Here is a 22,899-nt window from a genome sequence, read left to right as displayed (position 1 = left end):
ACAAGAAATATTTAATTTCAGTGGAACAATTCGCTCAGACTCGGGACTAGGAATCGAAACATGCAGCTTATCCGGTTATGCTTTGTGGATCTTACAAGGATGTGCTAAATAATGTGTTACATTTTTCTCACCCAAAATAGAATACAACAAACATATTCAAATTCAGTTTTTAAATGGTGTTCAAAATTATCGTGTCATGTAAGAAACGTGTACGTGTGGTCTTCTTTGGAAAAAGAGGTCTTTACAGATACGATAACATTAAGGATCTTGAGATGGAAAGATTATTATCCCAGATTGTCCTGTTCACCCTAAAAGTAACCATACTGTAGCCTTATCAAAACGGATGCAGATTTGAAAGATACCAGCCTTGAAGACTGAAGTGATGCAGGCACCAACCAGAGACTTGCATCCTTCTCTTTCCCACTTCTCCTTCCCTACCCTCTCCTCCCTTTTGTCCCCAGCCTCCCGGTGGAGCACAGGAGAAAGCTCTCTCGGCTCCATGGCAACTGCTTCAGCATCTCGCCCGGCCCCAGGCCGCCAGAGGACCGGAAGCAGCTTGAAATCTGGCTTCCCTGGGTGTCTTGCTGGGAGCACTGGGCCTGGCCTCCAGCCAGACCCACGAGATCTCACCCGGCTTTTCCCAGCCCAGGAGAGTCGCCGCGAGGCGCGGGAGTCCCAGGGACGGGAGGGTACACTGGGGACCTTCGTGCCCGCCTTCTCCAAGTGAGTTCCTTTCTGCAAAGATCCCTGGTACCCGGGCTCTGGGGACCTGGGCCTTAGGGCTCCTTCTAGACCATCGCAGGGGGTGCGGGTACTGGTTCCTCCATCTCTGGTTTTGAACCCAGAGCAGTGGTGGACACACACAGATTCTTCCCCTGGTGCCAAGTGGCAGTGTGTCGGATAGTGACTCTCTTGTCCCTTCCAGAAGTCTACTTTCGCCTTATAACCACCACCACCACCACCCCCATCCCCACCCCAGGTTCCTAAAAGATTCCAACCCTTCCCACCCATCTGTCTGGCCAGGGTTCACCTCCATGTGCCTTTGCAGATCTCTCCCTCCTCTGCCTCTGGGGCAGAGGTCACTTCTAGGTCCTGTTGACCACACAGCGTGGTAGAGGAAGAAGTGTGTGCCAGTCTGAATTCAGACCCCAGCTCTGCCCTCATAGCTTTGATGTGACAGATTCCTCACCTACAGAGGGCCTGCTGATCAATAATAACTCCTATGGTTTCTGTGAGAATTTAAATATGGTATTTAAGACATATATTATTTAAAACAACAAATGTTGAAAAATCCACACAGAAGTACTTCTGTTCTGAGACTATTTCCCTGTGATTTTTGCAGGAGACACGATAAAGAAATTGGCTCTTTGAGTCTTCCCATTAGGTGTTTTTCACAGGTTTCTCATTTCTGTCCTCTAGGAACCCTTTGCAATCCTAGATGATCTCTCTTTTTTTTTTCCCTAGATGATCTCTTCTGGTAGTATTTCCTCAGCCTCTAGGTAACTGGTTTCCAAATAAGTTGGGAATCACTCACAAACGTGAGGCTAGTGAGTTTAGTTCTTTGGTTCTTTCTTTGAAAGCATGGCTGATATTAAGGTTAGTGATGATGCTTTCCATAAGGTCTTATGTTTCTAAATCTTAGTTGTGTGATTCTGAGAAGTGTTTTGTCCTTTGTCATGTTTCTGCTTGTTCTTACAACCATACTCAAGGAGAGCTGCCCCTCCTTGAGGATTAAGGCCTTGCAGCCCTGAGCCATTACCACTCAAAAATGTCTGTGAAATGGAGTGTCATCAACTCACCTTCCACAAACTCCAGAAGAGCCTGATGAGGTTATTGCAGTAAAGATGGAGGAGGAAGAGCAGGGTTCTAGTCTCCACTGAAATAGCTGCTACAGCCCAGACACTTTCCGTCAGCATTTCAGGCATTTTCACTATCAGAATTCCCCTGGGCCCCGGGAGGCTCTGAGTCAGCTCCAAGAACTTTGTTGTTGTTGCTGGCTGAGGCCAGAGTTGTACTCCAAGGAGCAGATCCTGGAGCTGCAGGTGCTGGAGCAGTTCCTGGCCATCCTGCCCGAGGAGCTGCAGATATGGGTACAGAAGCACCATCCTGAGAATGGAGAGGAAGCTGTGATTCTGCTGGAGCAAGTGGAGAGAGAGGCTCATGGGCCAGCTGGGCAGGTAAGAAGGACACATGCAGATGAATAGGCACAATGGGTCCAGAACACAAGCATGTCATGGAAAGGAGAAGCTATTAAATTATATTCCTACTCAACACTCCTGAAATGTAGGCGGCTGAATGTACTCAAGGGGGTCCCAGTAAATAGATGTAACAGCTCTACCTTTTCCCTCCCTTTTCCTGGGTGGAGGACATATCCTGCATTTGTTCTCTGTTATTCTATCCTTGAGGCTATACCCAATTCCTTTCTTCAGCTTCAGTTAAACCTAACTATTCCCAGGTCTTTTTTTGGACTAAGAAAGGCCGCAGCTGTGGATGAGCTGGTAGCTTGGGAAATCACTCCGAAATTACCAAGAAGCCAGCGGAAGCCCTTGAAGCAGCCTCAGCGGCCATCGTGGGAACTGCACCCCTTAAGCCAGCATGGTGAGGGGTAGGGCTCTGTTCATGGTGGGAGGCGAAGGGCAGAGAACGGGGCACAGCCCACTACACTTATAGGCTGGTTTATTCAAAGGCATCAAATCTCCCCTCCTGTCTCTTTGCTATGGCACCTTCCACTGTTATTTGACCAACTAAATCAAGTAGCTGAACCTTGCTCTCGGGTATTGTGTGGAGTCATTAAATCTTCAGATTTTGAATCTTTGATGTCAACTCCATTGGGGTTTTAAAACATTTTAAAGCCCTTTTCACAAATGAGTTTGTATGTGGTGTTCCAATGCAGGAAACAGGTAAAAACATGGTTGCTCTGCCTAACGCAACAGGCAGGCAGTCTTAGCCCATAGGTCCCTCCAGGTCAGCATCGCTCCTATCTCTTTTCACTGTAGGCAGCCTCAGAAGTCCTTCTGTGGGGCTGCAAGATACATAGCCTAGAAACCACTGCCTCCTTGTTCCTTGGGCAGCTGCTCCTTTACATGGAGATATAGGAGCAAAATTGTTCCCTCCTGTGTTAAGATGACTTTGCTGTCATGTTGTTTTGGATACATTGTTCCTTGGCATCTAAACTGGCTCCCATTGCTTTTTGCATCAGTTGTAAAAGTGATCCAAAGAACTTCAGAAATTGAGGGGGAAAAAAACTGACCCAAAGTAGCTAGTATATGAATCTTTTGGGGATTGGAGTGTGGTTTAGTTGGTAGAGTGCTAGCCAGTGTACAAAAGCATCAGGTACCAAGTTTGAGTCCTGGTCTCAGATCTAAAAGAAAAAAAGAATCTTTTCTTTCATTGAAGGCATTTAAAAAAGAAGTGTAATGGGCCAGATGCCCATGGCTCATGCCTGGAATCCTAGCTACTCAAGAAGCTGAAATCTGAGGATCGCAGTTCAAAGCTAGCCAGGCAGGAAAGTCCATGAGACTCTTATCTCCAATTAAACACTAGAAAACCAGAAGTGGCACTGTGGCTTAAGTGGTAGAGCACTTGCCTTGAGCTGAAGAGCTCTCAGGCCTAGAATTCAAGCCCCACGACCACCACCACCAACAACAACAACAACAAAAGTGTAATGGTTGGGCACGGTGGCTCATGCTTATAATCTTAGCTACTCTGGAGGCTGACATCAGGATGATTTCAGTTGAAAACAAAAAGCTCATGAAATCTCTAATCTCAACCAGTAAGAAAACTAGGCATGGGGTACAAATCTATTATCCCAGCTATGTGGGAAACATAAGCAAGCAAATCACAACTCAGGTTGGCAGTGCATAAAAATGGGACCCTATTCAAACATTTAGGAAAGTTAAAAAGGGGACAAGGGTATGGCTCAAGCAGTAGAGCACCAACCCTAGCAAACAAAGGCACTGAGTTCAAACTCCAGATTATCAAGTAGATAAATAGGTAGGTAGGATAGATAGATAGATAGATAGATAGATAGATAGATAGATAGATAGATAGATAGATAGATAGATAGATAGAATGACCATTGTGAGGGGGAGCAGAGTAAGGGGCATGGATGAGTAGTAGTGTTTTATTAGAAGATATGTACAGCCAGGCATTGGTGGCTCATGACTGTAATCCTACTTACTCAAGAGGCTGAGATCAGAGGATCCAGGTTTGAAGCCAGCCCAGGCAGGAAAGTCTGTAAAACTCTTATCTTCAATTAAACACCAAAAATAAAATAAAAAGTCAGAACTGAGCTGTGTGGCTGAAACGGTAGAGTGTTAGCCTTGAGCAAAAATCTCAGGGACAGCATCCAGGCTCTGAGTTCAAGCCTCAGGATTGACACTAAAAAAGAAAAAGAAAAAAATGTATAGAAACTTGAAATAGAAAACGGAGTATTAGGATTCTACAGTACAATGCAGACAGAGCCAAAATCCCATTATGGGCTAACAGAATCGTCTCTTAAGTCCACAACAGATTCTGTGGTACTGAGTCATGTCTTATCAAGGTTTCTACAGATAACCTTAGTCACAGTGCTATGAAATGCTGTTGCCAGGACTTGGATAATGATAATGAAGTGTTAAGGTTACATTGGAATATGAGCTGTCAAAAAATGAATTTCGCAAAAAAAGATATAATTTATATCATTTCTAAAATAATTTTATCTACACCAGCAATAAACCTGTAATAAATGAGTATGCTATATTTATGACCAAATGTACGAAATGACTTAAATTCACTGTATAATAGCTATATTTAGACCCACACTAAATTGAATTTAATGTTGATTTAACTTAGAATTCTTTTGGCCAGTATCACAGGTTTTTTTTTTTTTAACATTATGCTTTTGACTAAGCCTTGAGAGGACCCTCCAAATCCCTGGTCATCATTTCCTTTCCATATCCCTTCAATCCATTTATATTATTGAAGATACAGGAACCCCCAGTAGTCATGGTCAAACTAGACAATTCATGTCCCTGGCCATGTGAATTTGCTGCTGCTGCTTCTGCTTCTTCCTCTCCTTCTTCCTCTCCTTTTTCTTCTTCTCCTTCTTCTCCTTCTTCTCCTTCTTCTCCTTCTTCTTCTTCTTCTTCTTCTTCTTCTTCTTCTTCTTCTTCTTCTTCTTCTTCTTCTTCTTCTTCTTCTTCTTCTTCTTCTTCTTCTTCTTCTTCTTCTTCTTCTTCTTCCTCCTCCTCTTCCTCCTCTTCCTCCTCTTCCTCCTCTTCCTCTTCTTCCTCTTCCTCTTCTTCTTCCTCTTCTTCCTCTTCTTCCTCTTCCTCTTCTTCCTCTTCTTCCTCCTCTTCCTCCTCCTCCTCCTCTTCCTCCTCCTCCTCCTCTTCTTCTTCTTCTTCTTCTTCTTCTTCTTCTTCCTTCTTCCTTCTTCTTCTTCTTCTTCTTCTTCTTCTTCTTCTTCTTCTTCTTCTTCTTCTTCTTCTTCTTCTTCTTCTTCTTCTTCTTCTTCTTCTTCTTCTTCTTCTTCTTCTTCTTCTTCTTCTTTCTTCTTCTTCTCCTTCTTCTCCTTCTTCTTCTTCTTCTTTTGTTAGTTGTGGGGCTTGAACTCTCAGCTTATATGTTGTCCTTGTGCTCTTCAGCTCAAGGTGAGCCACAGCGTCACTTCCAGTTTTCTAGTGGTTTATTGGAGATAAGAGCCTCATGGACTTTCCTGCCTGGGCTGGCTTTGAACTGCAATCCTCAGATCTCAGCTTCCTGAGTAGCTAGGATTACAGGCGTGAGCCACTGGCGCCCGGCTATAGCCACTTCTGTTAAACTATCACCATGAGAATTTCTAAAGTCCTTCAATTAAGATGCAAACTTAGTTGCCATAGTCACCTGTGAGTGAGTGGTTGTACAGGAGTACCAGGCACACCTGAGTTGGAAGGCATTCTGCCCCAAGCTAGATTTGAGTGACGACAGCCCATCCACAGCCATAGCCTCTTTTTCATAACACTAAATGTAATACAAAAATAGTACAGGGAACTTAGCCACCCGGCCAGTGCTATAAATACATACATAAATAAACATTTCTCATAGATGAGTGTCCTGTGTAGCCCTGAGCTGAGGTGCCAATTATCTAGACTATAATCTTCCCTTTTTTGTCTAAAGTTTATGTTTTTATTTTCCAAGTTCTTTTTTAATCCCTTGCCTTTCTTTAGCTCAGTCCTTTGCTTGATTATCGATTCACTTATCAGTACATTTTTATTTTATTGTTTTTCTTTTTGCTCATGTTTGACTCCTCTCCTTTCATTTGCTTCTCTATTTCAATAATTCTTCATCTCTTAGGTCCTTTCTTTTCTGCCAGAGTTTCACCAGTGTCTGGCCTATCCTTTCACCCATACTCACACTCTGTCTTTCTCTGATTGAACGCAGGTTCTCAAGCTGCTTGTGCAATTGCTCTGCCAGTTGGACTATGCTCCCAATCCAGCTTTGAATCTTTCTAGTTGATGCCTCCTCAGTATATAAATCTTTTCTTTTGACTATCATCTCAGCATCTTACACTTTTCATCTTCCATTCTGCAATGTTGTTTTACAAACAGGCTAGCTAATATTCCAGACAGACAGACAGACAGACAGCTATAATCTATTCTGAACTGGTCTATTCTCCTTTCTTTTTGATCAGAGAACTGATGATGACATGTGCTCTTATATTTATTGTTTCAGATGAAGACACCAAAACTATAAATGGGAAATCTGCTTCAAGGAAGAAAACTTTCTCAGGTGTGGACCTGCATTGTGATGTTTCTAGCACATTTCCTATGAATGCTTCCCCAAGTTTCACATCTAGAGGAACCTGGGAGCAAGATGGCAGGTTTGAAAGAAGACAGGGAAACCCCTCTCGAAGAAAACAACACAAGTGTGATGAATGTGGAAAAATCTTTAGTCAGAGCTCAGCCCTTATTTTACATCAGAGAATCCACAGTGGGGAGAAGCCATATGTGTGTGACCGGTGGGCGAAAGCTTTCAGCCAAAGTGCCATTCTGATTCAGCATTGAAGAACTCACACTGGGGAGAAGCCCTTTAAGTGTCATGAATGAGACAAAGCCTTTAGTCAGAGCTCTAATCTTTTCCGACATCGAAAAAGACACAGGACAGAAAAAGTCCCATCAGTGTGTCATGAGGGAATCAAAGCACATACTCAGAGCTTTCGCAGAATAAGAAAAGACAAGGTATAGTCACTGTTAGTTAGACTAATGGTTTTAGTAATTACCAGTTTCCAGGGTCATAAAAGCCATGGGAGAGAATTATAAAGTAGTTCATGCCAATATTTGCTTTTCTGCTTACAAGTGTAGAGTCAATTTCAGGAGTTTAAGATTCCAAAGCCTAATTCACTTTTTCATCCCTAAGCAACACTATTTTAGATATTTGTCCTTTTTAGCCAAGTACATTTTTCCTCGTTGAGAAGGAATATGTGCACTATTCAGCACAGAAATATCCTCCCCTATTTCATAACTTGAGCACTAGCATTATAAAGACCAAAGATTAAATCTTTTTTCATTTTTATTCTTAAATAATTTTTTATTGAGACTAAATGATTAAATAAGTTTCACAAATTTCACAGTATTGTGGGATAGTGATACTTAGTTAAAGTCACAAACATATTTTAACCTTCACAAGGCAAATTTTCATTATCATGGCCTGTAAAGTTTGTGAATTCTATAAGCTTGGACAATACAACTATTTCTTTTTTTAGTATATATTTTATTGTAAAGATACTGTACAGAGGGGTTATAGTTACATGAATAAGGTAATGACTCCATTTCCTATTGAGCATTGTTACCTCCTCTTTTGTTTTTTCCCTGCCATCCCTTTCCTCCCCACCTCCCCAACTCTTCCCCCCACCAAGTTGTGAAGTTCGTTTTCAACATAGTGTCTTGTACATCCCATTGTTACAGTGGGTCAGCCTGTGTCCTTAATATCACCATTTTTTTTCCGAGTGATATGTACATTTCTTTCCTTTTGCTTAGTGTCAGCCGTTCCCTCTTTCCCTTTCATTCCCTCCCTCCCAGCGCTGCCCTTTAGTTGCCTAGTTCATTTTCATCAATGTCCAGTGCAGCTGATGGGCCCCTCTGTTGTATATTTTCCCCTGTTTCCCTCTGATTCTGTGCCCTCCTCCTAACTTCCCTCAGATGGGCATATTTATATACCATATATGAGGTCAAGAAAACAGAGTCATTTAGAAATGATACAACAAATTAAGTAGAGGCCATTTGTTTCTTGAGTCCTATTTGCTTTGTTGTATCTCCTTGCATTTTGAGTTTAACATCCACACATCAGGGAGACCACATGCCATTTGTCTCTCTGCTCTTGGCTTACCTTGCTCAAAATGACTTTTTTCTAGTTCCATCCATTTCCCTGTGAATGCCATTATTTTGTCCTTTCTAATGTCTGCATAATATTCCATTGCATGTAGGTACCACAATTTTTGGATCCATTCATCTGTAATGGGGCATCTGGGTTGTTTCCATATCTTGGCTATTGTAAACAGTGAACAATGAACATGGAAATGCATGTGTCCTTGTTTCCTGGTTCCTGTTGCTCAGGGTAGATGCCTAGGAGTCGTATGCCTGGGTCATGGCAGGGGATGTCAATATTTGGCTTTTTGAGGTATCTCCAGACTGCTTTCCAAAGTGGTTGTACTTGTGTACATTCTCACCAACAGTGAAATAGGGTTCCTTTTTCTCCACATCCCCACCAGCATTTGTCATCGGCTGAATTTAGGATATGGGCCATTCTGACTAGGGTAAGGTGGTATCTCAGGGTTGTTTTTATTTGCATTTCCTTTATGATCAGGGATGAGGAACATTTCCTCATGTGTTTCTTTGCCATCTTTATCTCTTCTTCTGAGAAGTCTCTCTTAATTCCCTCCCTATTTAATGATTGGTTTGTTAGATTTGGGAGGGATTAGTTTCTTGAGTTCCCCATATATAATGGATATTAGGCCTTTGTCTGATATATTGCTGATAAATATTTTTTCCCAATTGGTTGGCTATCTTTCTACTTTGATAGCTATGTCTTTAGCTGTGCAGAAACTTTTTAGTTGAGTCTCTCTTCAATTTGTTCTGACCCTAAAACTCTGTTCAGGAAGTTCTTCTCTGTGCCTATAAGTTCAAGTGTCTCTCCTCCTCTGTCCTGCAGTAGTTTCAGAGTTTCAGGTTTGATGTTAAGGCCTTTAATCCATTTTGAATTGATGTTGGTGCATGGTGACAGGCTGGGGTCCTTTGCATGTGGCTGCCCAGTTTTCCCAGCACCAGTAGTTGAAGAGACTGTGTTTCTTCCTCTGTATGTCTTTTGCTCTCTTCTCAAATATCAGCTGACTGGAGGTATGTGATTTTATTTCTGGATCTTCTAATCTGTTCCATTGGTCTTCAGTTTATTTTTGTCTTTGTTATTATGGCTGTATGATAGAGCTTGAAATCTGGTATGATGATCCCTCCTGCATTGTTTCTTTTGCTTAGAATTGCTTGGGCTATTCTAGGTCTTTTGTTGTTCCATATGAATTTTTGGATTGTTTTCTCTATTTCAGTAAAGAATATCATTGGGCATGATCTTGTACTTAAAGAATCCCACGGACTCCACTCCCAAATTATTCAGGCTGAGCCAAAACTTTGGCAAAGTAACAGGTTATAAAATTAATCCTAAAAAATCAATGGCTTTTCTGTATGCCAACAATGAGAAAAGCAACTCCATTCGTAATAGCCCCACAAAAAATAAAATACCTAGGAATTAACCAAAGAAGTGAAGGACCTCTATGATGAAAACTTTAAAAACATGAAAAAGGAAACCAAAACAGAACTTAGAAAGTGACAAAACCTCCCATGCTCCTGGATTGGAAGGATCAACATCGTGAAAATGGCAATACTTCCCAACGCTATCTACAAGTTCAATGCGATTCTTATCAATATTCCAACCTCATTCTTCAAGGAAATAGAAGAGGCAATCCAAAAAATTCATATGGAACAATAAAAGACCCCAAACAGCAAAAACAATCCTTAACAGAAAGAACGGTGCTGGAGGAATATCAATACCAAATTTCAAACTCTACTACAAAACCATAGTAATCAAAACAGCTTGGTACTGGCACAAGAACAGACCTCAGGACCAATGGAATAGAATTGAAAACCCAGAAATGAACCTACAGACCTATAGCCATCTAATCTTCAATAAGAGAGCTAAAAAAATAGAATGGAAGAAAGACAGCCTCTTCAGTAAATGGTGCTGGCAAAACTGGTTAACTACTTGTAGAAAACTAAAGCTAGATCCTTATATAGCACCCTGCACCAGAATCAACTCCAAATGGATCAAAGACCTCGGAGTCAAAGCAGACACTCTGAAAACATTACAGGATGGAATAGGAGAAACCCTAGGTCTCCTTGGCACAGGTCAAAATTTTCTTAATAGAGACCCAGAAACACAACAAATCAAAGAAAGGTTGGACAAATAGGATTGCATGAAATTGCAGAGCTTTTGCATGGCAAAGGACATAGCTAGCAAGATCAATTGAAAGCCCAGGGATTGGGAGAAGATCTTCACTACCCATACAACAGACAAGGGTCTCATATCTAAAATGTACCTGGAACTCAAAAAATTAAATCCCCCAACAACAAATCTTCAAAGAAACAACTGCCAATAACTAAGTGGGCTAAAGACTTAAAGATAAACTTCTCTGAAGAGGAAAGAAGGATGGCCAATAGACACATGAAGAAGTGTTCAACCTCCCTAGCCAGAAAAGAAATGCAAATCAAAACAACCTTGAGATACCACCTCACCACAGTTAGAATGGCTAAAATCAAGAATTCTAATAACAACAGATGCTAGAGGGGATGTGGACAGAAGGGAATCTTACTGCATTGTTGGTGGGAGTGTAAACTTGTTCAACCCCTTTGGAAAGCAGTATGGAGGTTCCTCAAAAGACTCCACATATAGAGCTCCAATATGACCCAGCAATCCCACTTTTGGGCATTTACCCAAATGATCACAAACAAGACCATACTAAAGCTACCAGCACAACTATGTTTATTGCAGCATTATTTACCATAGCTAAGACATGGAACCAACCAAGATGCCCCTCAGTAGATGAATGGATCAAGAAAATGTGGTATATATACACAATGGAATTCTATGCCTCTGTCAGAAAGAATGACATTGCCCCATTTGTTACGAAATGGAAAGACTTGGAAAAAATTATATTAAGTGAAGTAAGTCAGGCCTAAAGAAACAAAGGCCCCATGGTTTCCCTTATTCGCAATAACTAGTATATGTCTGAGTCAAGCAGAAAAGGTCAGATAAGTTGATGTTAGGCAAAATGAACCCCAAGATAAATATTCAAATGTTTTTTCTTTCATGTGTTTGTTTCTACATATTTATAAGATTATTTCTTTGTTGCTTTGTATGTCCTTCCCCCACGATATAACCCCTGCTTTCACTGTATTTGATGTTGGTATAATTTGTGGAGAGGAAGGGAAAAAACAAATTGTTTAAATAGGGATACAGGTGTACCCATTACAACAACAAGATGTACAAGTCCTTATGTTGAAAAACGAACTTTACAACTTTGGCAGTGGTGGGGCGGCGAGGGAGATGGGGGTGGAGGGGGAGTTGGGAAGGGATAGGAAGGGGAAACAAAGGAGGAGGCAACAATGCTTGATAAGAAATGTACTCATCTTGCCCATGTAATTGTAACTCCTCTGTACACTATTTTCACAATAAAAAATCATTTTAAAAAAGGCATGCCATTGGGATTTTCATGGGAATTGCATTGCATTTGTATATCATTTTTGGCACTATGGCCATTTTCACAATATTGATTCTGCCTATCCAAGAACGTGGAAGGTCTTTCTTTTCCTGGTGTCTTCTTTGATTTCTTTCTTTAGGCTTTTACAGTTTTCATAAATAGGTCCCTTACATCTTTGGTTAGGTTAATTCCCAGATATTTTTTCTGAAGCTATTGTGAGTGGGGTTGTTACCCTGTTTTCCCTTTCTGCTTGTACCTTGTTGGTGTGCAGAAAGGCAACTGATTTTTGTAGGTTAATTTTGTATCCTACTACTTTGCCAAAGTGGTTTGTTCATAAGTTCTAGGAGTTTGGGAGTGGAGTTTCTGGAGTCGTTAAGGTATAATATATCATCTGCAAATAGGGATGGTTTCATTTCTTCCTTCCCTATGTGGATCCCTTTACTGTCCTTTTCTTGCTTTATTACTCTGGCTAAGGATTCCAGAACTATACTGAAGAGGAGAATTATATTGAAGAGGAGTGGACAGAGTAGGCATCCTTGCTTTGTTCCTGATTTTAGGAGAATTGGTTGTAGTTTTCTGTCGTATATAGCTTTTATTGTTTTAAGGAATGTCCTTCTATTACTATTTTCTCCAAAGCTTTTATCATGAATGTGTGAAGAATTTTATCAAAATTCTTTTCCGCATCAATGGAGATAATGTGCTTCTTGACCTTGGATCTGTTGATGTGATGGATTACATTAATTGATTTACATATGTTAAATCATCCCTGCATCTCTGGGATGAAGCCTACTTGATCATAGTGAATGATTTTTTTTTATATGTTTCTGGATTCTGTTGGCTAAAATTTTATTGAGGAGCTTTGCATCTGTGTTCATCAAAGTGATTGGTCTATAGCTCTCTTTTGTTGGATCTTTGCCTGGTTTGGGGATGAGTGTAATATTGGTTTCATAAAATGAGTTTGGGATTTCTACCTCTACTTCTGTCTCACGAAGGAGCTTGAGGAGTATGGTTATTTGTTCCTCTATAAAGCTCTTATAGAATTCCATAGTGAATCCATCTGGTCCTGGGCTTGTCCTTATTGGAAGACTTCTGATTGCTTCCTCTATCTCATTGTAAGTTATTGGCTTATTTAATTGATTTATTTCTTCTTGGTTCACTTTGGGCAATTTTTATTTCTCTAAAAATTCATTCACTTCTGCTAGGCTTTACTTCCTTAGTGAGTATAGATTCTGGGAATAGTTCTTTATGATTGTTTGGATGTCTTGGATGTTTGTTGTAATTTATCCTGCAGCATTTCCGATCTTATTGATTTGGGTCTCCTCTCTTCTTTTTTTAGTTAATCTTGCCAGAGGTCCATAATTTTCTTTTCCAAAAAAACACCCCAGCTTTTTATTAATTTTTATTTATAGTTTTCTTAGTTTCTATCTTGTTAATTTCAGCTCTTATTTTGTTCAATATATATATATATTTTTTTTGCTTTTCTAGCAGTTCTAGTTGTACCATGAGATTATTTACTTGGTCTGTCTATTTTCTTGATGTGTGTACTGAGAGCAATAAATTTGCCCCTCAGGACTGCTTTGGCTATGTCCTACAGATTTCTTTGTGATGATATTCATTTTCATTGAATTGTAGGAACTTTTTGATTTCTTCTTTAATTTCTTCTGTGTCCCAAGTGTTCCTTAGAAGTATGCTGTTCAATTTCCATGTATTTGATTAATATCTATGGTATGCTTTGTTATTGAGAACTAGATGGTTCCGTTATGGTCAGATAGAAAACAAGGGATTATATCGATCCTCTTGTATTTGCTTAAAGTCTTTGTGTGAACTATGATATGACCTATTTTGGAGAAACTACCATGGGCTGCTGAGAAGAATGTGTCCTGGGTTGTTGTTGGGCGTAAAACTCTGTAGATGTCTATTAAACCCATTTGAGATATGGTATCATTTAATTAAGAGGCTTCTTTGCTAATCCTCTGGTTGGTAGACCTGTCCTTTGGTGAGAGTGGAGTATTAAAGTCTCCTACCAATATTGTATTTGGGTCTATTTATTTCTGTAAGTCTGAGAGTATTTGCTTAATGTATTTGGGTGCTACAATGTTTGGAGAGTATAAATTGATAATGGTGATATCCTCTTCTTGGATTGTTCCCTGTATTAATATGTAGTGTCCTTCTTTGTCTTTTTGTATTGATTTTAATGAAAATTTTTGACAGATATCAGGATGGCAACTCCTGCCTTCTTGCTGGAAGCATTTGCATGGGAGATCTCTTTCCATCCCTTCACTTAGAGTTTGTTTTTATCTTTGGCTGTGAGATGGGTCTCTTGAAGACAACAAATGGATGGATCATGTTTTCTGATCCAATCTTTAGTTTTCTTTTGATTGGTGAACTGAGTCCATTAATATTTATGGTTATTATAGAGAGGTGCATTGTGTTTCCTGTTATTTTCTTGCTTTCCTAAGTTTTTCTTTTCTTTCCTCCTGTGTTTACTAAGTTGGTCTCCTAGTGATATCAGTCTGATGTGGATACCTAATCTTGATTGTTTTCTTCATATTGTATTCCACCTCTTAATATTCTTTGTAGTGTTTGCTTATTGTTTATGGATTCATTTAGTTTTTCTATACTATTAAAAAATTTAGTTTCTCCATTGAATGTGAATGCTAGCTTTGCTACATATACCAGCCTAGGTTAGCAGTTATTGGTTCTCAGGGCTTGGATGGTTCTTTTCCAGGCTTTCCTTGCTTTCAGTGTGTGTGTGGAGAGATCTGCAATGATTCTGATTTTGTTCCCCATTGTAGTATAGCTCCTTTTTTGCTTTTGCTGTATGCAAGATTGTTTCTTTGTTACTCAAATCTAGCATTTTTACTGTGATTTGCTTAGAAGTGTTTCTCCTGGGATCCTGTTTGCTAGGTGTTCTGTATGCTTCTGTTATGTAGATGGGATTTTCTCTTTTAAGATTGGGGAATGTTTCAGTGATAATTTTATTAAGTGTTGCATCCCTCTATCCTGGTGTTCCTTTCTCAACCGCAATTATATGAACGTTAAATTTCTTGGCATTGTCTGCCTGTTCTTGGACTTCCCTTTGATATATTTTGATTGTTTTTTCAATATCTGTGACTTTTTTTCCCCAGTTACTGCATTTTGTCTTCAGTACCTGACATTCTATGGCTTCCATTGTGGTTTGCATGGAGGAAATCGAACCATTTATGATTTCTCTGTTAGTTCTCAAAGTGTTAATTTTGCCCTTTATTGAGGTATGTACTGTATCTATTCTTGAGTGTATCTCTTTTTTGAAGTCCTGGATCTCTTTTGATTATTTGTTTTTTTTGTTCTTTAAATTTCTGATCCATTTCTCACTTTAATTTTTGGGTCATTGCCTATTTACTTTTGTATGCAGCATTTGTATTCCATTTCTTTTTTGTTTTCACTGTAGTTCTTCCCTGGGTGGCTGCTGGCCTTGTGGGATGGTTTATTGTCTTGGTTGTTGATGAATCTCGCAATTTTTCACTGTGATTTTGCATGAGGATGCAGGGATTATCGGAGTCAAATCCTGAACTCTGACTGTTTTGGTCAATAGGTGGCTGCCTTCACTTGGTTCTGGGTTGGTTCCTCAGTCAGTTGTTGAAGCCTGCTCTCAGCCCTAGGCTGGCTAAGAAGGACTTTGCCCAGTCTCAGTTCTGTTGCGGGGAAGGGCCGACCTCCAGTTGCTAGTCTGACCCATGTAGGGCTCACTTTTGATTCTGGTGGGCAGACACACTCTACCCTCTTCCGAGGTGTGTGCACAGTTTCTGACTTCAGTCAGGGACAGGTGTTTAGGCAGCTTGGGTTCCCTCCTGGGACACACAGGTAGGGCTCATTCAGCCACCTGCTGGAGCCACAGGCAGTTCCCAACTTCAGCCAAGGATCAGCAGCCTAGGCTGCTCATGTTTCCTCCCAGGGGTGCTCTTGGAAGAACCTGGTGAGCTGGATGTATTCCACCGGTTGCTGGAGCCCACAGTTCCTGACTTCACCCAGGAAACAGCCTAATCTGACTGGTGCACACATGTGGGGCTTGTTTCACAGGCTGTTGGAGCCGGCAAGTGCAGTTCCCAACTTCAGCCAGGAACCCAGCAAAGGCCACTTGGATTCCTGCCTGGGGGGACCCCCCAGGTTGGGCTCTTTCCACTACCAGCTCGTAATTCCCAGCTTCAGCCAGGGACCGGTAACCTAGGTTGCTTGACTTCCTTCCCAAGGGGACTCTGGGCCAAACGTGGTGGGCTGGGTATACTGCACTGGCCGCTGGAGCCTGTATGCAGATCCTGTTTTCAGCCAGGTACCTTGGATTTAATCTGCTCAGACTCCCTCCTGGGCACACAGGTGGGGCTTCTTCTGCCACTGGCTGCTGGAGCCTGAACACAGTTCCCGACTTCAGACACGGAGATTAAATTGTTTTAAGAAAATTCTCTATTTTATCTTCTGAAAATAGCATTGAGGAGGCCCAAAAGAATATGTGCAATATAACATAGTCATTGTAAGGAGGTGAGTGAACAAAGAGGCTTAAACTGTAGGCCTAAACAGTATTGCCAGGACTAAATAATTTCCTATGTTGTAAAAGAAATCCTTACAATTAACATGACTTCTAAAAGTCTTTAAGGCATAGCCTGAACAAAAGGAATATTCTCATAACAAACATGGCAGTTCTACTGATATTTACAAAAGGTTGATGATCATTTTAATATAACGAAGAGAAAGAGATGAGGAACCAGATTAGCATAAACATTAGCAAATACAGTATATAACTAAGAAGTGTACCAAGGTTGTGTGGAAAAGGAAGCCCTACCACTGAGCCACCTTCCCAGTCCGAAGTCCATGAGACTCTTATCTTCAAATAACTACCAGAAAACTAGAAGTGGAGTTGCGGCTCAAAGTGGTCAAGTGCTAGCCTTGAGTGAAAGAGATCAGGGACAGCACCCAGGCCCTGAGTTCAAGCTCCATAACTGACAAAAAAAAAAAGTCCATGGGCTGGGAAGGTGGCTCAGCAGTAGAGTGCTTGCCTTGCATGCATGAGGCCCTGGGTTCGATTCCTCAGCACCACATAAGCAAAAAGAAAAAAGCCGGAAGTGGCGCTGTGGCTCAAGTGGTAGAGCGCTAGCCTTGAGGTGAAGAGCTGAGGGACAGCACCCAGGCCCAGAGTTCAGGCCCCATGACTGGACCCCCCCCCCCAAAAAAAATCCAGCCATATCTAGTACTTAGAGTAATTTCAGAAAAAAATGTAGAATTAGTGTGGTCTGCTTTGTACACTGAGAAATAGTAGAGAAACAGATAAATGCAAATTTTCTTATATAGTTTTGTGATAGTGATTATGCTTTTGTAGGATTGTGTCTTCTTCTTTTTTTTTTTTCTTTTGGCTGGTCCTAGGGCTTGATCTCTGGACCTAGGTGCTGTCACTGAGGTCCTTTTGCTCAAGGCTAGCACTTACCATTTGAGCCACAGTGCCACTTCTGGCTTTTTTGTGTGATTAATTGGAAATCAGAGTCCCTCAGACTTTCCTGCCTGTACTGGCTTTGAACAGTGATCCTCAGATCCCAGCATCCTGAGTAGCTAAGATTACAGGCATAAGCCACCAGCACTTGGCTATGGGTTTTTTTTTATTATTATTATCAGTCTATGAGAGTCTTTTTATTTGGGGCTCGTTCTCTTTGTAATTAAAGAGAGGAATAAGCCATGTCTTGAAACAGATAATCCAGAGGTATCTACTGCAAAGTTACTGCTTACTTTTTAGAGTTTTTTAAGTCCTATGTGAATATGATGGAAGATTCAAAATCAGATGCCACCATAAACTTTGTAAGATTATGTTCTCTTTATTATGAATAATCCCCAAAAGTAGGGAGAACTATGTGATCTAAGTATGTAATGAATCTTTAGAAAGAGCATTGCTATGTATTTTGAATTACTTTGCATTTATGTAAGTTTCCTGATGAGTATATGGTACTACTTTGTTTAAATAGAGAATTACTATGAGTTTGGCTAACATTTTTTAAAAAAATATTGTGATATTAGCACTTCCATTAGGTTGATTTCTAGTGATAGTAAATATTCTAAAATAAAATTGGTGCTTAGCAACTATCACTTTATTTGGGCCTTCAGTATTACTAATAATCCCGTGTTTTCACTCTACCTTCTCCGATTGTCTTCAGCGACCTATATTAGTTAGGGATGCTTCTGGATGCAAAATATTACTCACATTAGACAAACAACTCAAATGCACTTCTACAAATAAATGGGTTAAAATGTGGTATACACATAAATATTACTTAGCTTTTCAAAGGAATGAAATTCCAATAACATACTACAATGAGATGACTCTCAAGACATGCTAAGTGCAACAAGCCAAACAAGAAAGGATAAATACATGATGCCATTTATACTGAGGTACCTAGAGTAGGCAAGTTCGCAGAAACATAACATGGAATGGTGGTCACCCAAAGCTGGGGAGAAGGGAGCATCAGAGTTACTGTTTAATGGATATAGAGTTTTAAATTAGAGTGATGGAATTCTTTTTTTTGTCAGTAATGGGGCTTGAACTCTGGGCTTGGGTGTTGTCCCTGCACTCTTCAGCTCAAGGCAAGCACTCTACTGCTTGAGCCACAGTGCCACTTCCGGTTTTCTAGAGGTTTATTGGAGATAAGAGTCTCATGGACTTCTTTGTCTGGGCTGGCTTTGAACCACAATCCTCAGATCTCAGCCTCCTGAGTAGCTAGGATTACAGGTGTGAGCCACTGGCGCCCAGCTGAGTAATGGAATTCTTGAGATACATTGTAGGTAATGGTTGCATACCACTGAATTGTATACTTAAGGGCAGCTAAAGTGTTATGTTTTATGTCATATTTTACCATAGTTTAAAATCTTGCAAAAGCTGAATGCTGGTGGTTCATGCCTGTAATTCTACCTATTCAGAGGCTAAGATCTCAGGATGGTGGCTCAAAGCTAGCTCAGGCAAGAAAGTCCATGAGAGTCTTCTCCCCAACTAACCATCACAAAGCTGGAAATGGAGCTGGGCTCAAGTGGTAGAGGGCTAGCTTTGAGCAAAAAACCTCGGTGACAGCATCCAGGCCCTAAGCTCAAGCCCCAGGACTGGTACACATACACACACAATGCATGCACACACACTTTGGAAGAGGCTGGGGGCATGACTCATGGTAGAGCACCTATATAGAAAGTGTGAGGTCTTCAGTTGAAAACCCCAGTATCACTAAACAAAAAAAAAAAAGAAAATTTATATAATTCTTGTTCTAATAAACTTATTATATTCTACCAGAATTTTTTTTAAAAAGAAAAACTTGAAAAATGAATGTTCTTAAAGACATAATTTAGAACAATACAAATACTTAGAGGATTCACAGAATGTGAGTCCAAATCACACTCTATATTTATGAATTCCTTGAGTCCCTTCCAGATTGCCATTCTGAACCTCAGACCATGAATATTGAGGACCTAGGATCTTCTGTAAGTCCAATACAGGCCACTAGGTGGCGCATACAAGTACAGGCCAGAACTGCACGGGAAATGTTTGAAAACCTGATATTGGAAGCCCAGCTCACATAATGAACAGAACTTTAGGGCTGTCTCCAGCTAGGGAAATTGCCTGGTAAAAATCAACAAATTGACAAATAAACATTCTTCATACTTAAATAATACACCACATATGGTAACATTCTAAATGTGTGGGTATAATAAAATTACTAGGCATAGGAAGAACTCAGAATTTCAATTTGCAAAGAAAAAGAAAATCAAATTATGCCAAAGCTTAGATAATAAAGATGGTAGAATTAGTAGCAAAGTACCTTTAAACAGGTTCTATAACTATGCTTAAGAAATAAGAGTGAGGGGCTGGGTAGATGGCTCAGTGGTAGAGCACTTGCCTTGCATGCATGAGGCCCTGGGTTCGATTCCTCAGCACCACATAAGAAAAAGAAAAAAGCTGGAAGTGCTGCTGTGGCACAAGTGGTAGAGTGCTCAGCTTGAGCTGAAGAGCTGAGGGACAGCGCCCAGGCCCAGAGTTCAGGCCCCACGACCGGACCCCCCCCCCCCCAAAAAAAGAAAAGAAATAAGAGTGAAAGAGTGGAGAGACAGATATTAGGACAGAAAGAGAAATAGAAGAACACAGAGAAGTGCCAAATGAAAATTTTAGAATTAAAAATATGACATTAGTGCTCAGTGAAAGAATGGAGATGAGAAAAATAGATTAGTAGAAATTATCTAACCTAAACAGAACAATGATAAGGCAAATACAGAGAATATATGTTGTACTGGAATCAAGTGAGTTTTATTCTAGGACTATAAGGTTAGTTCAGTAGTTAAATAATCAAGATAATCCACAGTATCAATAAAACCCCACAGTTATATCAGTTGATGTAGAAAAGATATTTGACATAAGAAGTCCATTTCACTGCTCTTTCACTTGCCAATAAACCTGCTTTGTTTAAGCACTTCTCTGCCCTTTGTTATTATTGTTGTTCTTAGCAAAATTAAGATTAATAGACTTTGCCAGAGAACCACAAAGACATCCAGGTACAGAGGACAAGAAAGATTATTGCCAGGAAAGGGGGCCGGCAAGACTCCTTCTCACGAGGGAGGAATGAGAAGCAGCATGTCTATTGTCTGGGGTGACCTATATAACCTAGGAGGTTTGGGGGAGGCTAGAAGGGACTAGGAGGCAGAGACCCTGGTGTGGACTGCAGGCCAGGGGCTTCATCATGGCAGACTAGGATTTATGGCTGCTGTCCAAATAGTAGATAAGTGTTCTGCAATTGCCCAAACTTGAAGGTTATTGTAAGGGGCTCTTGTTGCCTTATATGGTGGTAGCTGCCCTAGAGAAGTGCCATCCCAAGGTAAAGGGGGTTGGAAGTTCATTATTTACTGCCTTTACTACATGAGCCTAGTGTTGCTTAGGAAGGGAGCCTGCTAAGCTGTGGAGAGGGGAAGGAGTGTACTAGGCTATAGGAAGGGACTCAATTTGCTAACAGTTATAATTAATGATAGTTATTATTATTATTATTTTGTCAGTTGTGGGTCTTGAACTCTGAGCCTGGGTGCTGTCCCTGAGCTCTTCAGCTCAAGGGGAGCACTCTACTTAAGTCACAGACCACTTCCTGTAGTTAATTGGAGATAAGAATCTCAAGGACACTCCAGCCCCAGCTGGCGTTGATCTCAGACCTGGCAATCCTCAGACCCCAGCCTCCTGAGTAGCTAGGATTACAGGCGTGAGCCACCAGCACCTGGCCCCTTTAATTTTTAATTGGCAGAAAATGTGAACGTGAACCCTAGCTGGTACCAATGTTTGTTTGAAGAGGATCAATGGATGTCCTGACAGGATTCCTATAGGTTTGTGGCTCTGGTTCTGCCTTTGTTGCCTATATGGATGTGTGTAAGGTTGTCAAGACTGGTATGCAGATGTTCCTTACACCCAGACTGCCCAGATGTACAGAACACTCTCTGTTGACCAGGCTCTTAATAAGGCAACTAGGGCTACCATCCGGAAAAAGTTTCCACAATAGTGCTTAGAATGATGATGTTTTAAAGTGGGTGAATGTTGTTCCCTTTTTTCAAAAAAGTAGCACAGTGAGGAAAAGGATCTCTCTGGTTTCCATTCACTATTTTTTTTAAAAGTAATTGGGGATAACAGAATAGGGAATCATAGGCAAAGCATTTCATAAAATTTTGCAACATTTCCTCAAGTGTTTTGGTTTGATGTTTATCATTTTTATTTTTCAATATTAATTACACATAGAAACTCCTTAAAGTAAAATAAAACGAAATGCCCTGAGCTAGCCTTTAGAAGTCATAAAAGAGAGAACAGTTGCAAAGAACAGACCAGCTGGTTGTTGGCAGTAGCCAAGGAGGAAAGTGAAAAGGCTAGATTTCTGCAGCCTCCCACATTGAAAAAACAAAAACAAAAGTCCAGGAGTTAGCAGCAAGGAGTTAGGAGGAGATAGGTTCTGGTTAGAGTTCAAAATAGTGCAGTACTACTAGTTGCTATTCATTTGCTTTCTTATTCATTAACTCAGCAGAGGGCATTTTGTGGAAGCGCTTTCCCAAATGAGACAAAAAACTCAAGCTTGAGGATCTCCAAATGTCTTGGAAAACTGCACCCACATGTGTGACCACAAGACTTTTAAACAACAGGGCTCTTTTGTGTGGCTTCTGAGGCCTGACATGTGACTGAGAAAAGACAACAATATAACTTGTCCACCACTCATTTGTTCAACAAGTTCTGTGTGTACCAGACAGTCAGCATCCTGAGACAGTGACATTACTGTGAGTGAACAAGTCTTGACAAGGTCCCTGCTTGTGTGAGATTTACATTCAAAACATGGGTAAATATGTAAGATCACTTAGAATAGTACTGAGAGAAATATGGAGCCTTGGAGGAGGGAAGGTGGAGGCGGATGCTCCTGAGGTATGATATGCCTGCGTTTCCCTCCGGAGGGCAGGGAGGCAGACCGACCACGGGGTGGGTGGGTGGGTGGGTGGGGGACCTTGCAGGCCAGTGTAAAGAGTTTTCAAGTCACGCTGAGTATGTGGTGTGCAGTGGAGGAATATAAATAGGAGGATGAAGTGGTCGCCTTTTTGCTTTTAAAATCTGCAGCTTTTTTGATTTGTAAGGGCGTAACTAGCCTGACGCCAGATGACCATGCATTCTGCAAATTCGCGGTGGCATCCTCCTCCAAGCACCTGCTTGGCCTTGGTAAGGTAGAGCATTGCAACATTCGCAGCGGGAAGCGAAATACAAGCTGCATTCTGGTACAAAGCCTTGCCTCCCCTGACAAACCTGTAGTCCATGGCAAGTTACACATCAGTGCTTCACTTATCTTGGCTGTGAAATGGGCAAACTAAAAGCTCCCGGGCCACAGGACGTTTCTTTCAGATGACTGCGGTGAGGACCACGGGAAGCGGCCTGGGAGGCGTGAGGACTATCAACAGCAGCGTTCTTTCCTTTGGGGGAAAAAAAACAACAACAACGCAACCCCCAAACTGGCCTAAGGGAACGCGGGGGCTCTTCCCGCGGAGGAGCCAGGCCGAGCGTCCTCAATGCGGTCATTGTAGTCAGGCCGCCCCTCCCCCGCCCGGAGCGCGTCTCCATGGCAACGCGGGGGTTT

General features: G+C 41.1%; 1 protein-coding gene across 1 annotated transcript; it reads left to right on the top strand.

Annotated features, from left to right (window-relative positions):
* Nucleotides 1-499: 499 nt before the first annotated feature.
* On the top strand, nt 500-22,636 carry LOC122104260 (zinc finger protein 396-like). Its single transcript, XM_042675002.1, is given in 6 exon segments — nt 500-723; nt 1,167-1,231; nt 1,786-2,173; nt 2,456-2,598; nt 6,694-7,199; nt 22,406-22,636. Coding segments are annotated over 6 exon segments (1,557 nt in total).
* The last annotated feature ends 263 nt before the right edge of the window (nt 22,637-22,899 follow it).

This window comes from Dipodomys spectabilis, unplaced genomic scaffold (assembly GCF_019054845.1).
Source record: "Dipodomys spectabilis isolate Male_0828 unplaced genomic scaffold, ASM1905484v1 ptg000024l, whole genome shotgun sequence".
NCBI classification, from domain to species: Eukaryota; Metazoa; Chordata; class Mammalia; order Rodentia; family Heteromyidae; genus Dipodomys; species Dipodomys spectabilis.
The sequence above is the reverse complement of the archived record's forward strand: the minus strand, read 5'-3'. Positions and strand labels throughout refer to the sequence as shown.